The sequence below is a fragment of the Thalia democratica genome, chromosome 1, assembly GCF_965202585.1.
Source record: "Thalia democratica chromosome 1, ktThaDemo2.hap1.1, whole genome shotgun sequence".
Lineage (NCBI taxonomy): Eukaryota > Metazoa > Chordata > Thaliacea > Salpida > Salpidae > Thalia > Thalia democratica.
The window spans coordinates 84673816-84689640 of record NC_139165.1 but is presented as its reverse complement, the minus strand read 5'-3'; the positions used below and the strand labels follow the sequence as shown (position 1 = coordinate 84689640).

Genomic DNA, 15825 nt, shown 5'->3' with positions numbered 1-15825 from the left:
AAGTCATTCTATACATTGAAAAAGTCTAACTTGTGTAAAAAGAAAGAATATGATTACTAGATAGTTTAATTTTCAATTTAATTTAGTTTTCGTGATAATTTAATTTTCAATTTTACTTATGCTGATTGCGCTTGAATTTACTTAATTGATTAATTCGTATTTTTATGTAATATAAGTTGTTTTTTTATCTAAATTTATTGTTCAATTTTATTTTCCCTGATAAAAATTGATAAAATATATTGGAAGGAAAGAGTTTGAGATATCGTATTTGTTCAGCAAAATTTAAAAATAAGCCTGATGTTTACGCTGTCAAAAGTTGAACGGTCGCAATTTGAAACGTCATGTAATACAGCAGAAGTTTGTTTTCACACTGAAATGAATACAAACAATGGGACGCGTGTTTATTGTTTGTTTTTGTTTGTTTTTATTTGGTGCAGTGTTTTGCACAGTTTAAAAACATTCAAAATAATTAGCTATATTAAAAACAAAAAGAGGAACAACATAGAAATTGTCTTTGTTTTTTACAATAACATGACTATTCAAGTTTTGACAAATGAAATTGTCGTAAAATACTTCTAAGAACGAAGTATTAAAAAATAAGCTAAATTAAAAACAGTTTTAGGTCTAGTAATGAAGATTATGAAATATAAAGCAATAAAAGTTACAAACAAACAATACTTATAAACGAAAAACCTTAATCATCTGACAATTTTAGTAAGTTAAAAAACCATTAATAGTCATACCTAAAAACATATTTTATTAAAGTTTTTTTAAGTAATCAAAATTAATAAGATTTAATATTTTAATAAAAAATATATCAGAAACATTTAAGTGATTTAATTAAAGAACTTCATTTTAAAAAACATTTAAAAACAAAAATTGTGTTGAAAAAACAATAAGTAAGTAGTATCGTGAATAATATTGATTATCTCGGTAGAAAAGTAATAATTTCTATGTAAAAATTGAATTCAGTGTACATCTTAAAATTTTTGTAACGTAAATGCATAAAACTATTTCAAATTATTATAAGTTTAATTTAAACAAAAAAAATACGTCGCGGTTTTAAGATTTTCGTATACAGGCCGGGTCTAGCCGCGGGCCGTACACTGTCAACTTTTAAACCAATGTTTTGAAATAAGTGTTATACTTAGTGTATAATAATGTACTTTTAATATGTATTTGTTTAATATTCGTAGTTGACAATCGTTCAGGAGGTAAACGTAGTTGCAGTTATGCCTTACTGGTTGCAAAATAGTATTAATGACTTAACATGTCGAGAAGCTAGTAAAAAACAAGTACTAACTTTGAAGTGAATAGGAATGCTTACTTTGTTTAAAAACCCTTAATTGTTTTATACAAGCGATTTGTTAAAATTAATTTTTCTAAAAATCTTGTATACATTGTAGCTAGTTTAAAAGGTTTCAAACGTTTCGAATGTAGTTTTTGTAAAAAAAACATGTTTTTCGCTAATGAAAATTCATAATTACAAAACAAATAATTAAATTATTAAAACTCGAATTGATACACTTAAAATAGCAGACTACCGAAATCCCAATAGTTTAAAAAACAGGCAGTTTGAATTCTGACAACTTAAATACCGACAACTAAAATCTAAATCATTCAAACTTAATTCAATTTTAAATTTAAATATTTAAAATTTTAAGTATTTAATACAACACATTAAAATAACTTTAAGTTGGAAGTTTACAAAATTTAGCATACTAGTCTGTTTAAACTGTTTTGCGTTTACCTTTAATCATCAATTGGAAATTTAAGTTTTTATAGACTAATTTGATATATGGTCAGAAAATGTTTAATGCTAGTCGAATTATAACCGTAAAATTGTTTTTTTTTATAAATTACAATAATTTATTTTTTTATTTTTTTTTTAATTATAATAGTTACATTAGTACTTTTTTTATTTTTATAATTATTTTTTTAGTAATTTTTTATCTTTATTTTTACTATCACTGTTACCCCTAATCCTAAGTGATATAGACTTAAAGGTCAAATTGATAATCTTAGAAAATCTGTAATTTAGTTTATATAAAGTTTATTTTACTTTATTTTAGCTACCCGTCATTTAAATTAAAAAGTAAAGAATTGACAAAATTAGTTGTAGTTAGATAAAATGTCGAAACTTTAAAAAAAACATTAACAGTTAGAAATTAACGATACCAGGTTAATAAAAAAAAATTATCTTTTGTACTACAAAGTAAAAAAACAGAGACAATTTCTATGTAGTTTCTCTTTTTGTTTTTAATATAGCTAATTATTTTGAATGTTTTTAAACTGTGCAAAACACTGCACCAAATAAAAACAAACAAAAAACACGCGTCCCATTGTTTGTATTTATTTCAGTGTGAAAACAAACTTCTGCTGTATTACATGACATTTCAAATTGCGACCGTTCAACTTTTGATAGCGTGAATATCAGGCTTATTTTTAAACTCTGCCGAACAAATAAGATATCTCAAATTGTTTGTTTTCTAATATATTTTATCAATTTTATCAGTGTGAATTTAAACTTCTGCTGTGTTGAAGCAATATATATACTCACATGTTGTCATTAAAATAAAAACAGCAAAATGCAAGTTAGTATTTTAAGCGAAAATAAAACTTTCTATTTGAATAATATTATTATACATGAAGCAACAAAAAAACGGCATAAAGCATATAGTTACAGTTTTTGTAAACTTTTAATTTTATTTAATAAATAAGTTCGTATCTTTTATGTGTATAGATATAAAAACATGAAAATGTTTATAACTTTATGCTTTGTTGTTGGACTTTGCAGTGGAGTTTTCAGTTTGAAATCTGATGTTTTTATCCAAGCTACGTGCCCAGCTGTACAAGACAAAATTGATCAAGTTGAACAATCATACAATGGTTTGTTTTTTTGTTAGCGCTTAATTCAAAGCTACCATATGCAATGTTTTAGTTTTGAAAGGCGAAAGCTTAACTTTAGCCACATATTTTGTTGAAAGACTTTAGCTTATACTGTTGCTTATTTAACGACAAATTAAATACGCTCAAAAGGTTTGGTCTGAGGATCTGGTGTACAAAAAACCTTTTGGTTTCGAGTCATACACCAGAACAGTTTAACGTCATGCCCAGAACACTTCATGAACTTTTGAAACAAAACTTTTGTACTTACATATTGAAAATTTCTAATAAAAGCAGTATGGCCGAAACATACGAAGCTTTCTTTAGTTGTAAAAATCTCAAATATACTTAATTTACTTTGTTTAAACGAAAACTTAACACAATTTTCAAAACAGTGAGGTACGAATATAGGATCACCGCAAGTACCGGTACCTATGACAACGTTCGCGCCCAGTGTTACGCAATGGGGGGTGACCTGCTAAGTGTCAGCATGAAGGCAGAAAACTCACAATATCACGAGTATGTTGTTTTATGGAGTTGATTATAAAGTTTAATGTTTCAAAGCCAACAACAAATTACAATATAAGGGTGTTTATAATGCTTTCAAATGTATTATATAATGATTTTTTATGCATCCAATTTTATAAGCATAAATGGATACATGATTTTGTTATCATTTGCATAGTTTTAATGGTGGTTTTATTTAGTTTTACTATGAGTTGCTTGTTGCTTTTTATTCTAAGTTATACTAGTTCTTAGTTTATTAGTCTTTTAAATCATATTAATACAGTTATATTACTTTGTAATATGAAGTACATATGATATATGTGTTTTTGATAAGGTTAGAAAATTAAGATATCTTGTTGTTACTTGTCGAAGTAGTTTGTTTGTTTTTTGTAAAACTTAAGGTTAAACTTAAGATACAAAAACTAAGATGATGTGCAAAGTGTTAAGAATTCATTGTATAGACATAATTTAGTTGATATAATAAAAATGGTAGGAAAAAAAATGTATTTATTACAAAAAATCCCTTTTAGCTAAATCTTAACAACAAGTCAGCAGTTACAGGAGATACAAACAACTTCTGTTAAACTTTTTTCAAGTATTTTATTAATTCTTTTTAACTTGTATTTACTTTTCACCAATTTTTGTTACGTATCACTAGATGGCTTGCCTTGCAGCTGAATAATCTTTATAACTGTACCAAAAAAGTAGCATAAACTTCAAAATGTACAGTACTATATTAAAACCCGATTATAAATTATACTGTCATATTATTTGAAAAAATGTAAATGTACAATTTTTTTGTGCCAACCAATTGATATCCAAAGTAAATATAAGGGCTTTATACAATAGTAAAAACATAGTTAGACAACGTTTGGTAAGAACGTTATAACATTTTTGAGATATTTGTTTTAATAAATGATATTTTAAATTAGTAATTCTATCAAACTTAAAAAACAACCATACTATTTCTCACAACTAGTAAACACAATTTTTTAAAATTAATATGATTACTTCTAACAGTAAATAAGAGTTTTAATTTAAATACTTCTATAAGACGCAACAATTTTTCAGGTCGATCAAGAACCTCGTGACTCAGGCGGGTCAGGAGTTGTTCGTGGGCTTGAACGACAGGGGCGAGGAGGGAGTGTGGAGGTTTCCTAGCAACGAGTACTTCGATCCCAGCTCCGACGGCGCCCTGTTTGGATGGTCATCAGTGGAGCCGAGTACCATCAGCTCTGACAAAGTGACAGACGAAAATTGCATTACAGTGTTGAAATGGCTGCAACTAAACGACTACCCTTGCAGTTTCCCTCTGCATGGGCTTTGCGAAGTCAAAGTTTACGATTGTTGATTATCGAATGCAATAAATTTCGAAAAAAAGTATTTATCATTAATTCTAATATATTTCAATTCTTAATTTTTACTTGTTCTGTTTTATATAAATATAGTTATATATTTAAACTCACATATATTAAAAAGTTTAATCATTTTTATTTCAGTAAAACAACATTTAAATGTTTTTTCGTTGCATGAAAATAAATTGGTAATGGCTATTTAATGAAATGAATTCAATGTCAAAAAGAATAGTTAAAATTGTGTCGTTTTTACTTAGCAGCTTTCAGTTTCTTTTAAGTTACAATTATTTAAACAAAAACTGTTGCTTAACACTTATTATATGATTTTTTTTTACAGGTTTATACTTAAAAACTTAGTTTAATACTGAACTACAACAAAAATTACAATAAAAATTGATGTGGTTTACTTTTTTTGTTTTAAACGAGTCGTTTTGTATAAAACTAACCTTAGTAAAAATAAATAAAAAAAAGTGTAAGTTAAAATCTAGTTATTGATCCGAAAAGCTTAGAATTACATTAAGAATAAAGGTACCTGTTTAGAAAAAAAAGATCCATGTTCTAAATAAGTAATTCGTATTGATAAAAAAAACTCTTTTATATATGGTACATGTTTGTAAACATGTTATTTTTATCTAAACTGATACTTGAATTGCACAAAACAATTAAATGTAAGTACTTTTGAATGCTATATAAAATATTCTTTTTCTCAAAAAATATAGCCAACTAAAAATGTATTCTAACTTATTGCTACTTACGAGTGATTTTTCTAAGTATAATTCGTAATTTATTTTAAAAGCTTGCCAAGCTTTGTCTTTCAATTTACTCCTTACTTAATTATGATTTAAAAAACAAATTTTGGTACATATACTTTCCTTTGAATTCACACTTTATAGTGCCTAAAATGCGTAATCAACAGGATGCTGACTAAATAAAATTAGACTTTAAACATTTTATTAAGTAAATTCTGAATTAGTATTAATCTAATTGTTTAAAAGTTTCGATCCCGCTTAAGTGTCACCCCGTTCGAAAGTGTCACTTTGTGCTAAAGCGTCACTCCGTGCTTTAGTATCTCTCCGTGCTAAAGTGACAACCCGTACTAAAGTGACGCTGTCCTTTTCAGAAACCTACTCAAAATATCAAGTCACCGTAAACATAATAAAACTGCAGTTCATATGTTTAACATATACAGCCGTAATGTACGAAGCTTCTAGAAGACAAAACATACTATAAAAAATTATCATAATAATACATAAAGATAAGAAGATATCGCTAATAAAACTGTAAACAAAAGAAAGACAAAAGGCTAGCATGTTATAATCTAAAATAAATTAAAAGGAAAAGTTATCAAAAACAGGTAACATCAAAATAAAATAATCACGAAAATTAAAATTATGTTAATATAAAATACCATCATTATAAATATTAGTAATATAAGCATATTAACATAAAATAAATTGTTAACAACTTCTTTTTTAATTTATAGTTTGTTTGCTTTGATTAAGAAATCTGTTTTAAGTTACTAAATAATATTTTCTGTGAACAGTAACATTTTTACTTGTTTAATATATTCTACAATTTTAAAAAATGAATAACTTTATTAATGGAAACTCATTCGAAGTAGTTAAAAAATTGTAAAAAAATATTACCTGAAAAAATTTAGAATACAAAACAAACATTTATAATACTTATTTGTAGTTTGATAAGTTTTTAAGCAACTTAAAACTGTTTATACTTAAATTTCTAATGTATTTTTACAAAGCACAAATTTTTGTTATACTTTTTATAAACAGACTTATAATAAAACTTTGAAATATGAATTTAATTTTGTTCTCAGACTAACCTTGTATTTGTGACAGCCTTTCAAACTAATTAAAAACAAAACAAAACATAAGATTTTAGTTTATTTTACTTTTAACATTCAAAAATTAATTTTACAACGTTTTGTATATATTTTGTTATTATCTTGCACAAAACGCATTAGCAAAACTTTAGATATTAGTTTATATACCTAATGAGGGTTGTTTATTATGGTAGTTGCCTTTGACATTCGATATAGCTTTTTTTTAAGTTTTGAATAAAGCTTTGTTTCTTTTTTGGTGTAAACAATATTATAGATTTATAAGTCTCACCATCAAAATGATACTAACTTAAAGTTATTATGAATCAACAAACGAATGTCTAAGTTCTATAAAATGTTTTACAAAATTAAAATGAAGTATTATTACGTTTATTAAACGATAAAAAAAGCGCTCAAAAAGTTTGCTCGCTTGTGTACAAAGGAACCTATCGGTTATCGAGTGTCGTACACCACATGCTTACAAATTTCTTACGAGCTATTACAAATATTTTTTTGTCATCTAAATATTTTTAAATCTTTAGTAACAAAACAATCAATTAAACGAAATGAAAAAAATATATATAAACAAAATTTAACTGATTTTTTTGTTTAAAAATGTACTTAAAAACTTGTCTAATAACATGATAACTAGTATATACATATATATATATATATATATATATATATATATATATATATATGTATATTAAAGGTTTTATAAACAGTTCTTGTCGATATTGCTCGACAAATTAAATTTGAGCTAAATACTTATCTAATTATATAAAAACTATAATTTATACAGCTTTTTCACCTCAGTAAGTTACAGTTTATTATAATAGTAAACAGAAATTTAGATTTTTAATAATAATAGTGACGTAGTAATGGTACAGTTTATTGTACCATTAGCTGAATTTGAAATAATACGCTGTAATTGTTAATTTATGCTTTTTAGGAAAGTTTAGAAAGGTTATTTTGGAAAAATGTTTTAAGCTATAAGAAATTTTGTTTTAGACTGTTGAAAAAATGTTATAAAATACTCCTGTTTGCCGCTTCAATTTTATTTTGTTTTAATATTTAGTTGGTTTTAATTTTGTTAAAAAAATATTTTTGATAATGGATACATATGTTTTGTCTTTCGCTCTTCTTGTTTAGTCTTACGTTCTTATCTGATTTTTCGATTTGTATTTTTTCTAAGTTACAAAGTTTGCAGCCGAATTTAGTATTGAACTTTGATTTTGTCCTGTTTAATATTTCCCATTTTATTTTGTAGTCTGTATTGTTATCTTTTAAGTTTCATATGTAGTTCGCTAGTTCTGTTGTGTGTCTTTTGTTAATATTGTTGAATGATGATTTGTGTTTTCTGTATCTTTGTTTTGTTTGTTGATACTTTTAGCTAATTTTTTGTACATTAGCATGCTAAATGAGAATAAAAAAAGGTCGTAATTATTCTAAGTATAATTCAAAAAAATAGTTTAAAAAACAATCGAAAGAATAACCAGATATAAAATTCTGCAATCTAGACTGAGCCACTGTTATTGTAACCAAACAAATTAACTTTTGAACAAAAAACAAATATAAAATGTTGGTCCTAAATGACAAATATTATTAACTTTTTAAACAAAAGTAAATAGACGAGTAACAATGATCACTAATGACCTTGATAATCACTATTCAACAGACAACTTTCTAGATCATCCTTGAAATTTCAAAAACGACTTATATTTTTTAAACATAATGGTAGCTCAATCCATAACTTATTACATTGGTATGATAGCGATTTATGACCTATTGTCCTGTTGAATCTAGGTGAGAAAAGTTTTGTCTTGGAGACCTTGTATGATAATTATGGACACTTTTATAGTAGTTATTAAAGTAAGTTGGTAACAAATTATTGTTTAACTTATAACAAACAGACCTACTTCATATAGATACAGACTTTCAACATCTTATATTTTTTACTGAGTTTTTAATTCTCTTACACTATCACCATATTACTTAAAATGTAAGCTTTTAAGTGCTCTGTATATAAGAACATTGATACCATTTGTAAATTTTTTATTTGTTCTTCTCCAGCACAACAAGCCATATCTAACATTGCTCATAATAATATAGCAAATAATTTAAGATTAAATATAGTACTTTTTCATTTAAGAAGTGTCTCGTTTTATATAATACACCCAATGTTTTTTGTAACTTTAATTTTGTAGTTTCTATGTGTTCTCACCATATAGATTTCTGTCTACAGTTATTCCCAAATAATTATAGCTATTTAAGTTTGTTAAAACTGTTTTACCTATTTTTACATTAAGATCTATATTTTTTCAAAAACTATTTTTTAATTGGTGTAGAATCATGCTTCTGGTTCTATTAATGTTTAGTTTGAGTATGTTTCCCATAAGCCAGTCTGATACCTTTTTTAGTTCTGTATTAAAAAAATTTAGTATGTGCGTTTTGTGAATGTTTTGTATAGCATTGTATAATCTACAATGTTGAGGACGCTAAGATTAGTGTAATTCTGTAAGTCATTTATATGAATTAGGAATAACAACTAGGAATTAGGAATAACGAACTATTTCCTTCCATCTAAATATGAACTAATTAGTAGATGCATTTTTCTTCTTACACCATAACACTCAAATTTTCTAAGTAAGATGTTTCTATTTTCACTATCAAATGCTTTACTTAAATCTAAAAAGACTGCACAAACTGAATTTCCTTTAAAAAATTGGACAAAACCCCTTCAACAACTTCTGACAGAGCTAAAGTGGTGGAAAAATTCTCTCTAAACCCAAGCTGAGAATTATTTAAAACTTTATTTAAAAAAAAAAAACTGTACAGACGATTAAAGATTACTTTTTAATTTGTTTTATCTATATTAGATAAAAAAAAAAAAATAAAAAAAAAAAGTTTATAATTTCTGGTAATGTTTTTGGTCCTGATATGAAAACTGGAACTACTTTTGCAAGTTTTAAGCTACTTGGAAAAACACCTTCATAAAATGCTTGGTTAACTAACTTGCTATTTTATTGATTGGCTTGTTTCAAAGTAATTAGAAAAATACGTTTTATTTTTTGTTTGATAAACTATTTTACAGGCAAATGACATTACTTAAATAAAATTATATTTAAACTTATTGTTTGAATATCTTCATAAGTTAGATTTCAGTACTCTGAAAATCATCTTTTTTACTTAAATAAATAAAATTACGGTATTTTTTTGAAGTTGTTCGATATTTCAAGATAATTGCCACAACTAATAAGTAGTAAGTCAATATTCATAAAAAAGCAAATTAAACATAACACTTTAGTTTAATTATTATAGAATAAATTTTAATCTTTTTCATTTTAAAGTGTTTTTACATATACTAGTTTTAGCTTATCAGTTAACTTCTGAATATTAAAAAACATTTTAACGTTTTAGTAAGAAGTTGTGTTTCAATATTTAAACAGTATACAGGGTTTTGAAACTGTGTTCTTTAGCTTTGTGTCAGATTTTCTTTTGAACAAAATCTCAGCTACTGAGTAAAAAAACTGTTAAAAACTTGTTAGAAATATTTAAATTTAACAATTAGTTGTTATTAGTACTGTACTGATGTCTTTTTAACAGGTTCTTTTGTTTTAGAATCGTTATTGTTCCTAGAACATATAATTTAATTAGCTGAGGTCCGTAACAGACTATATTATTTAAAGTTTGGCTCGAGCAATTACTGTCATAGTCTATAGAAAAAAAAAAAAAAACTAAAAGTGTTCGTCCTAGGACCTGTTGCACGAACAACCTTTCGGTTTTTAGTATAACTTATTGATTTGTCATTAAATTAGCTTATCCCTTATCTAAATTTTAAAATAAAATGTATTTTTAAAACTAGCTTAATTTGTTTCAGTAACATACAATCTTTATACCTGACAGGTGACATTTCGAAAGCGCAACTATCTAAACGCGCCACAAGCTTTGTCTTTTACTTAAATTAGTTTAAAACACTACCTAACATTTAACAAAGTCACTTATCTTTTATTTTTAACAATGATAGTAGTACAAAGACTAATAGTATGAAGTTAGATGTAACAATACTACTAAATATTATTTTATAACTAAAAGTTATGTAGACTTAAATGGACTATTGATAATCTTCTTAAAACACCTGTAATTTAGTTTAATTATAGTTTTGTTTTTTTTTTTAGTGATTCCATTGTTTGAATTAAAAAAATAAAGGATTGACAAAATGAACTATTTTTAAGTGAAACTTCGAAACTTTATAAAAAAAAATTAGTTGTTAGAAATTAGCGATACCAGATCTACAAAAAAATTGTTTTACTTTTATATTACTTCTTTTTTAGTATCTTAATTTAAAGAATAGTCTGTATCAAAACTTTTTAAAGTTTTTTAATAGAAATGGACTTTGCGGAGAAAGTAATGTTGCTAGGATAATTTTTATTTCATAAGTTACACTTCCGATGTGTTGCTAATTTTCGTCTAATTAAAACAGGCAATAATTTTAATCTACAATAAAATTTGTTATAAGCCCATATCAACAGTCATTTTTCCGAAAAATTGTTTAATTTTTCGCGCCTAACAAAGTTTAATAATTACACCCAATAGTTACTAAAACTAAGTGTTTAATGAAAATCTTGTATTTTGTCAAGTAGTAGATAAAATATTTCGATTATCGAGTCGAAAAACTACATGAATACCTTTTTAATGTCTTGTCCTAGGCAACTAATAAATGCATACAAAAATTAATAGCATGAAATAATCTTTTGACAATTTAAAACATAACAGGCTTAGTTTATATAAAAACCTCGTGTTTTAATTGTATTAAAAATTTCAAACTATTTTTTAGATATTTTTTTCGTAACTCTTTGAAATATTTTTAGTTAATGCAAAAAAAAAGTTTACAGTTTTATTTTTAGTGTTTAATTTGTGTTAAACAGCACAATACTTAAAATTACTAAACTACCAGTTTAATGAAGTTTAATAATGAAAGTTCTGTTAGTATTACAATGTTGATTTGTGACAATGCCCTTATATAATGGTTACTAAAAGAGCTTCATTTTCAATTTAATTAAAACTTACTTTGTTTGTTAATTTTTATTATTTATTTCAAAAATAATTACTTAATTTGTAAAACACTTGTAAATTTTCTTTGGTAAGTACAATGTTAACTAAGTAATTGAAATACATTTAATAATCATTTCTAACGCACTGTACTTATGGATATAAATCTTTTGTAGCAAATCATTATTCTTAAAACTTTAACAGGCAAAAGTTGCAAAATGTTGGAAAACGTCTCAGTAATTTATGTTTTTTTGACTACTTAACCTTATAAATGAATAGTTATTGACTGTAGAACATGATAGCAGTGTGAAAGTGAATATGAAAGTGTAAATAAAAAGAGTTTAGTTGAATAGTTTCGAGTGGTAAAAATTTAAGATTAAAAGCTAGTTAAACTGAAATTTTGTTCAGAAGTAAATCATTTTTTGTAAAACAGCCGTTTGTTACTAAATTCCGACTGTAAAACAATTCAAAGTTTTTTAAGAATAATCTAAAAATTAGAACAAGCACATAAGTATACAAGTTAAGGAAAAAAGAAGTAATTCGTAAAAGTAAAGTTTATCTAACGTATAAATTATGCTTTATTTTACCATTTAAAAATGTTTTGATTAAAAACTCAATATTAGTTCAAAGCAATAAATTGCTAACATCAACAGTGAAACATCATCATATCATGTTATAAATTTAGAAAAAGTTAAAACGTTTTAAATACAACAGTTTTAAATAAAATACCGGGTTTATATGTTCAACAAAAAAGAATTAAACTAAAATACACTGTACACTATAAGCGCATTATTTTTTTTTGCAGTGAAATATGGACCATTTTGATAGAATTTAAAATAACTTTTATATTATTGCTTTTGTTTTCATATAAAAAAAAAGATAAAAGGTATACTTTACTTTTTAAAACCAATCAAGTTAGTGATAAGTTTAATTTATACAAATTAGAAATCAGTACGCTTATGATAGTTTAGAGATTATTTGTTAACTAATTATAAAAATTTATTGAACACTTCAACTTTTATTAACTTTATTGAGTGTATTTAGGCTTATATATGGTGTTATTTACCTTAACAAAATATTTTTTTAAATTTTAAGTTGTTGAAAAACTTAGAAATGTTTAGTACAGTTTTATTAATAATAATGTTAGTAAAAAAAGATTTATATTTTATTAACAGTAAAGAAATTTGTTAGTTACAAAGCAGATTTTAACTGAACTGAAATAACAATTTTTTATTAATTTGTTTAATATTAGATAGAGAGTTGCTTTAAGAAAATAGTAAAACAAGACTATTGACTGTACAAATAAAGTCTAGCTGTCAGGCAAAATGTCAAATAACACGACATTCAAAAAATTTAAAACTGTTTTATTTCCGTAAAAATGTAACGTCAGAGATAAAAAAATGTATTAATAAGCTTAGTCAAGTTTAAACATATAAAAAATATCGTTGTTTTAGTAAAAATTGTGCATATAAAATTAGAATGTCGTAATTTCAACTATTTTTACGGACATCTTAAAAAGGCGGATACAATTCTTTTATAACTGTTTTTAGGCGAATATACGTTTTCAATATTGTTGAAAAGAACAAAGATACATAAAGTTTTGAAAGTTAGTCTTCTGGCATGAGAATAATTTAAAAAGTATTTTTAAAGCATCTCGAAGTAAACAAAAATATTCCATTTTTGGTCAACTTACAATTATTTTTCTACTTATGTTTCTTCGACCTTTAATGTTTTTATCTATCTACAAGTTGATTTTGCTTTGTTAATAAAACATCAAAAAACTTTAATGATCTTTTCTTTTAAAGTTTAACTCAATTTGCTTATAAAGTTATCTAAAAGCAACTTGATATAGTTTTAAATAAAATGTTCATTACTATTAAGTAATCATTTCAAATAACTTTTTACGATAATTTTTTTTAATGCAACTTTTAAATAAAAAACTGAGTTATAAACTTAATTTACTCATTACTCTAAAATGTTATTTAAAATTGCAAAATTATAATATAATTCAGACTATAGACTACATATATTTATTTGATTAATCATAATCTAATCTAAGTTACTATACTTCTGTTTTTGATATTAAATACTAGATTACACTTTTACTGACATTTAATTCAGAAATCTTCTAACAACAAGTAGATTAAAAGTTTCAATAGAATGTTTAACCCCTACGATAACCAGGGCAAGAATGACTATGACGTCATAAACACAAGTCACATTGCTCTAAACCCAGCAGCTACTCACAACAACCAACAAAATCAGTTGACCATCCAGCAAACTAAACAAACGGGTTTATATTTTACATTTCCATTTAGTTCTGATATTAATTTGAATTTAAGCCGAACTTTGTTTTTACTCAGCAGTTAACGGAGGTCACCATCAACACAGCTCAACAACCAATTTACAACCAATCAACCAACCGGTGCTAGCAAAGCACACAAATCACACTCTTCAACATCAAGCGACACCTAACAACAACCCGCAGAATCAACTGAACGCGCAACAAAACACCATTCTAAACGGTACTTAGTTTCACATCTTTTACACAAGTCTAATATTAACGTACTAAATTTTAACTTACAACAATAAATAAACGGTTTACGTTAAACGGTTTACGTTAAACGGTTTACGTTTAAATAAAATGCTTTGTTAAACAGCTAGTGGAGGTCATAATCAAGGTAGTGGTCAAAAAATAGCTACACCTCACAACACCCAACAGCACCATGTGAACATGCAGCAAAATGCACAAACTTCTGGTACTTTAGTTTTAAACTTTGTAGTTTTAGATGTCTGCCTCTTTAAAGCTGGTGTTAAATTAAACGCAAACCAAGTAAACATTTTAATTCAACAGCATTTGGAGGTCACTATCAACAAAGTGTTCAAACAAAGAGCCACCAAATGCAGCAACAAAATCCTCCAATCCAGCATCAAGGATTAGTTGTTACGTCAGCTGCAGGTAGTTACGTTCAAAACCAGCCTAACGGTCAAAATAATCATAATACAAATGCTGTGCCTTCGCAAAATTATTATCAACTTAACATTCAAAATCAAGCTCAAGCTCAGGGAGGCGCGCAATTTCACCAGCACCAAAACAACAACTACAACCAAAATTTCGGCCAAAACCAAGCTCAAAGCAGTTATCGTAGTTTAATCATTATTTATTTGTTAATAGTACTATTGCCAACATTAAGCAACACTAAAATTTGTTTAGCTGTAACAAAAACTAAATAAATCATTAATACTTAAAAGTTTAAATGTTATAAAAAAAGTTTACTTACAAACTAACTTCAACCAATATTATTTTGCTACTCCTATTGGAAGTACGCAGCTAACAAACTACTAAAATGTTTTAAGTTGCACAACAAAAATACCAATTTCAACAACAAGGAAACGTAGCATTTACCAACATAAACCAACAAAATTCCCAAGTTTTTCCAACGCAGCATTATCCAGTTGGGTTCAGCTCAGTAGTTCAATCTCAAGCAGCCAATCAGCAGAGCGGTTTTGGTGAGTCGCGCAAAATGTTTTCAAAAACTTAAATTTTATTAATTTTGTTAAAAATTCAAAGGCACGCCGCACAATGCAGTCCCATCAGTGACGCACATCCAACAAAATCAAACAGCTTTGAACCTGAATGCAAAGACACCGTATGTTAGTAATCAAAATCACTATCACGGAAGCTCAGTAACTCCGAATCAGTCGGACAGCTATCCGCAAAACAAAAATGATTGTTACTTCAAGCAGCAAGTGCAAAATGCGCATCATTATGGAAATGTCAGTAACCAAAATTTCTCTGCGGTTCAAAGTCAGGGACATTCGCAACTCCAGCAACAGCAAAGTTACAATCAAAGCTTCGGACCACAAAGCAGTTATCGTTTTAGTCGTTTATATATTCTATTTTTTACTGCTAAATTATAGCGACTTTAGAAAACTGCGTCATATCTATCTTAATACTTTGTTGCTACATAAACATTTTTAAACTTATCTGTTGAAATATTTAATTTAATTATAATTTTCTATACTTGTAAACTAACTTAAAAATTTTTTTTATTTAAAATATGTCCTCTTCAAAATAACTAGTAATTAAAATATGCTTTCAAGTTACACAACAACAACACGCGACAACGCCAACAAGTGCAAACTCACAAATTCCTAATAACTTAATGCAGCAAGGTCAACTTGGAG

General features: G+C 26.2%; 1 protein-coding gene across 1 annotated transcript; it reads left to right on the top strand.

Moving 5' to 3' along the window:
• The first annotated feature begins 2753 nt into the window (after positions 1-2753).
• Positions 2754-4744, top strand: LOC145840471 (collectin-46-like). Its single transcript, XM_082947744.1, has 3 exons — positions 2754-2889; positions 3282-3405; positions 4465-4744. Exons 1-3 carry the CDS (start codon positions 2754-2756, stop codon positions 4742-4744), a joined length of 540 nt encoding a protein of 179 aa, XP_082803870.1.
• The last annotated feature ends 11081 nt before the right edge of the window (positions 4745-15825 follow it).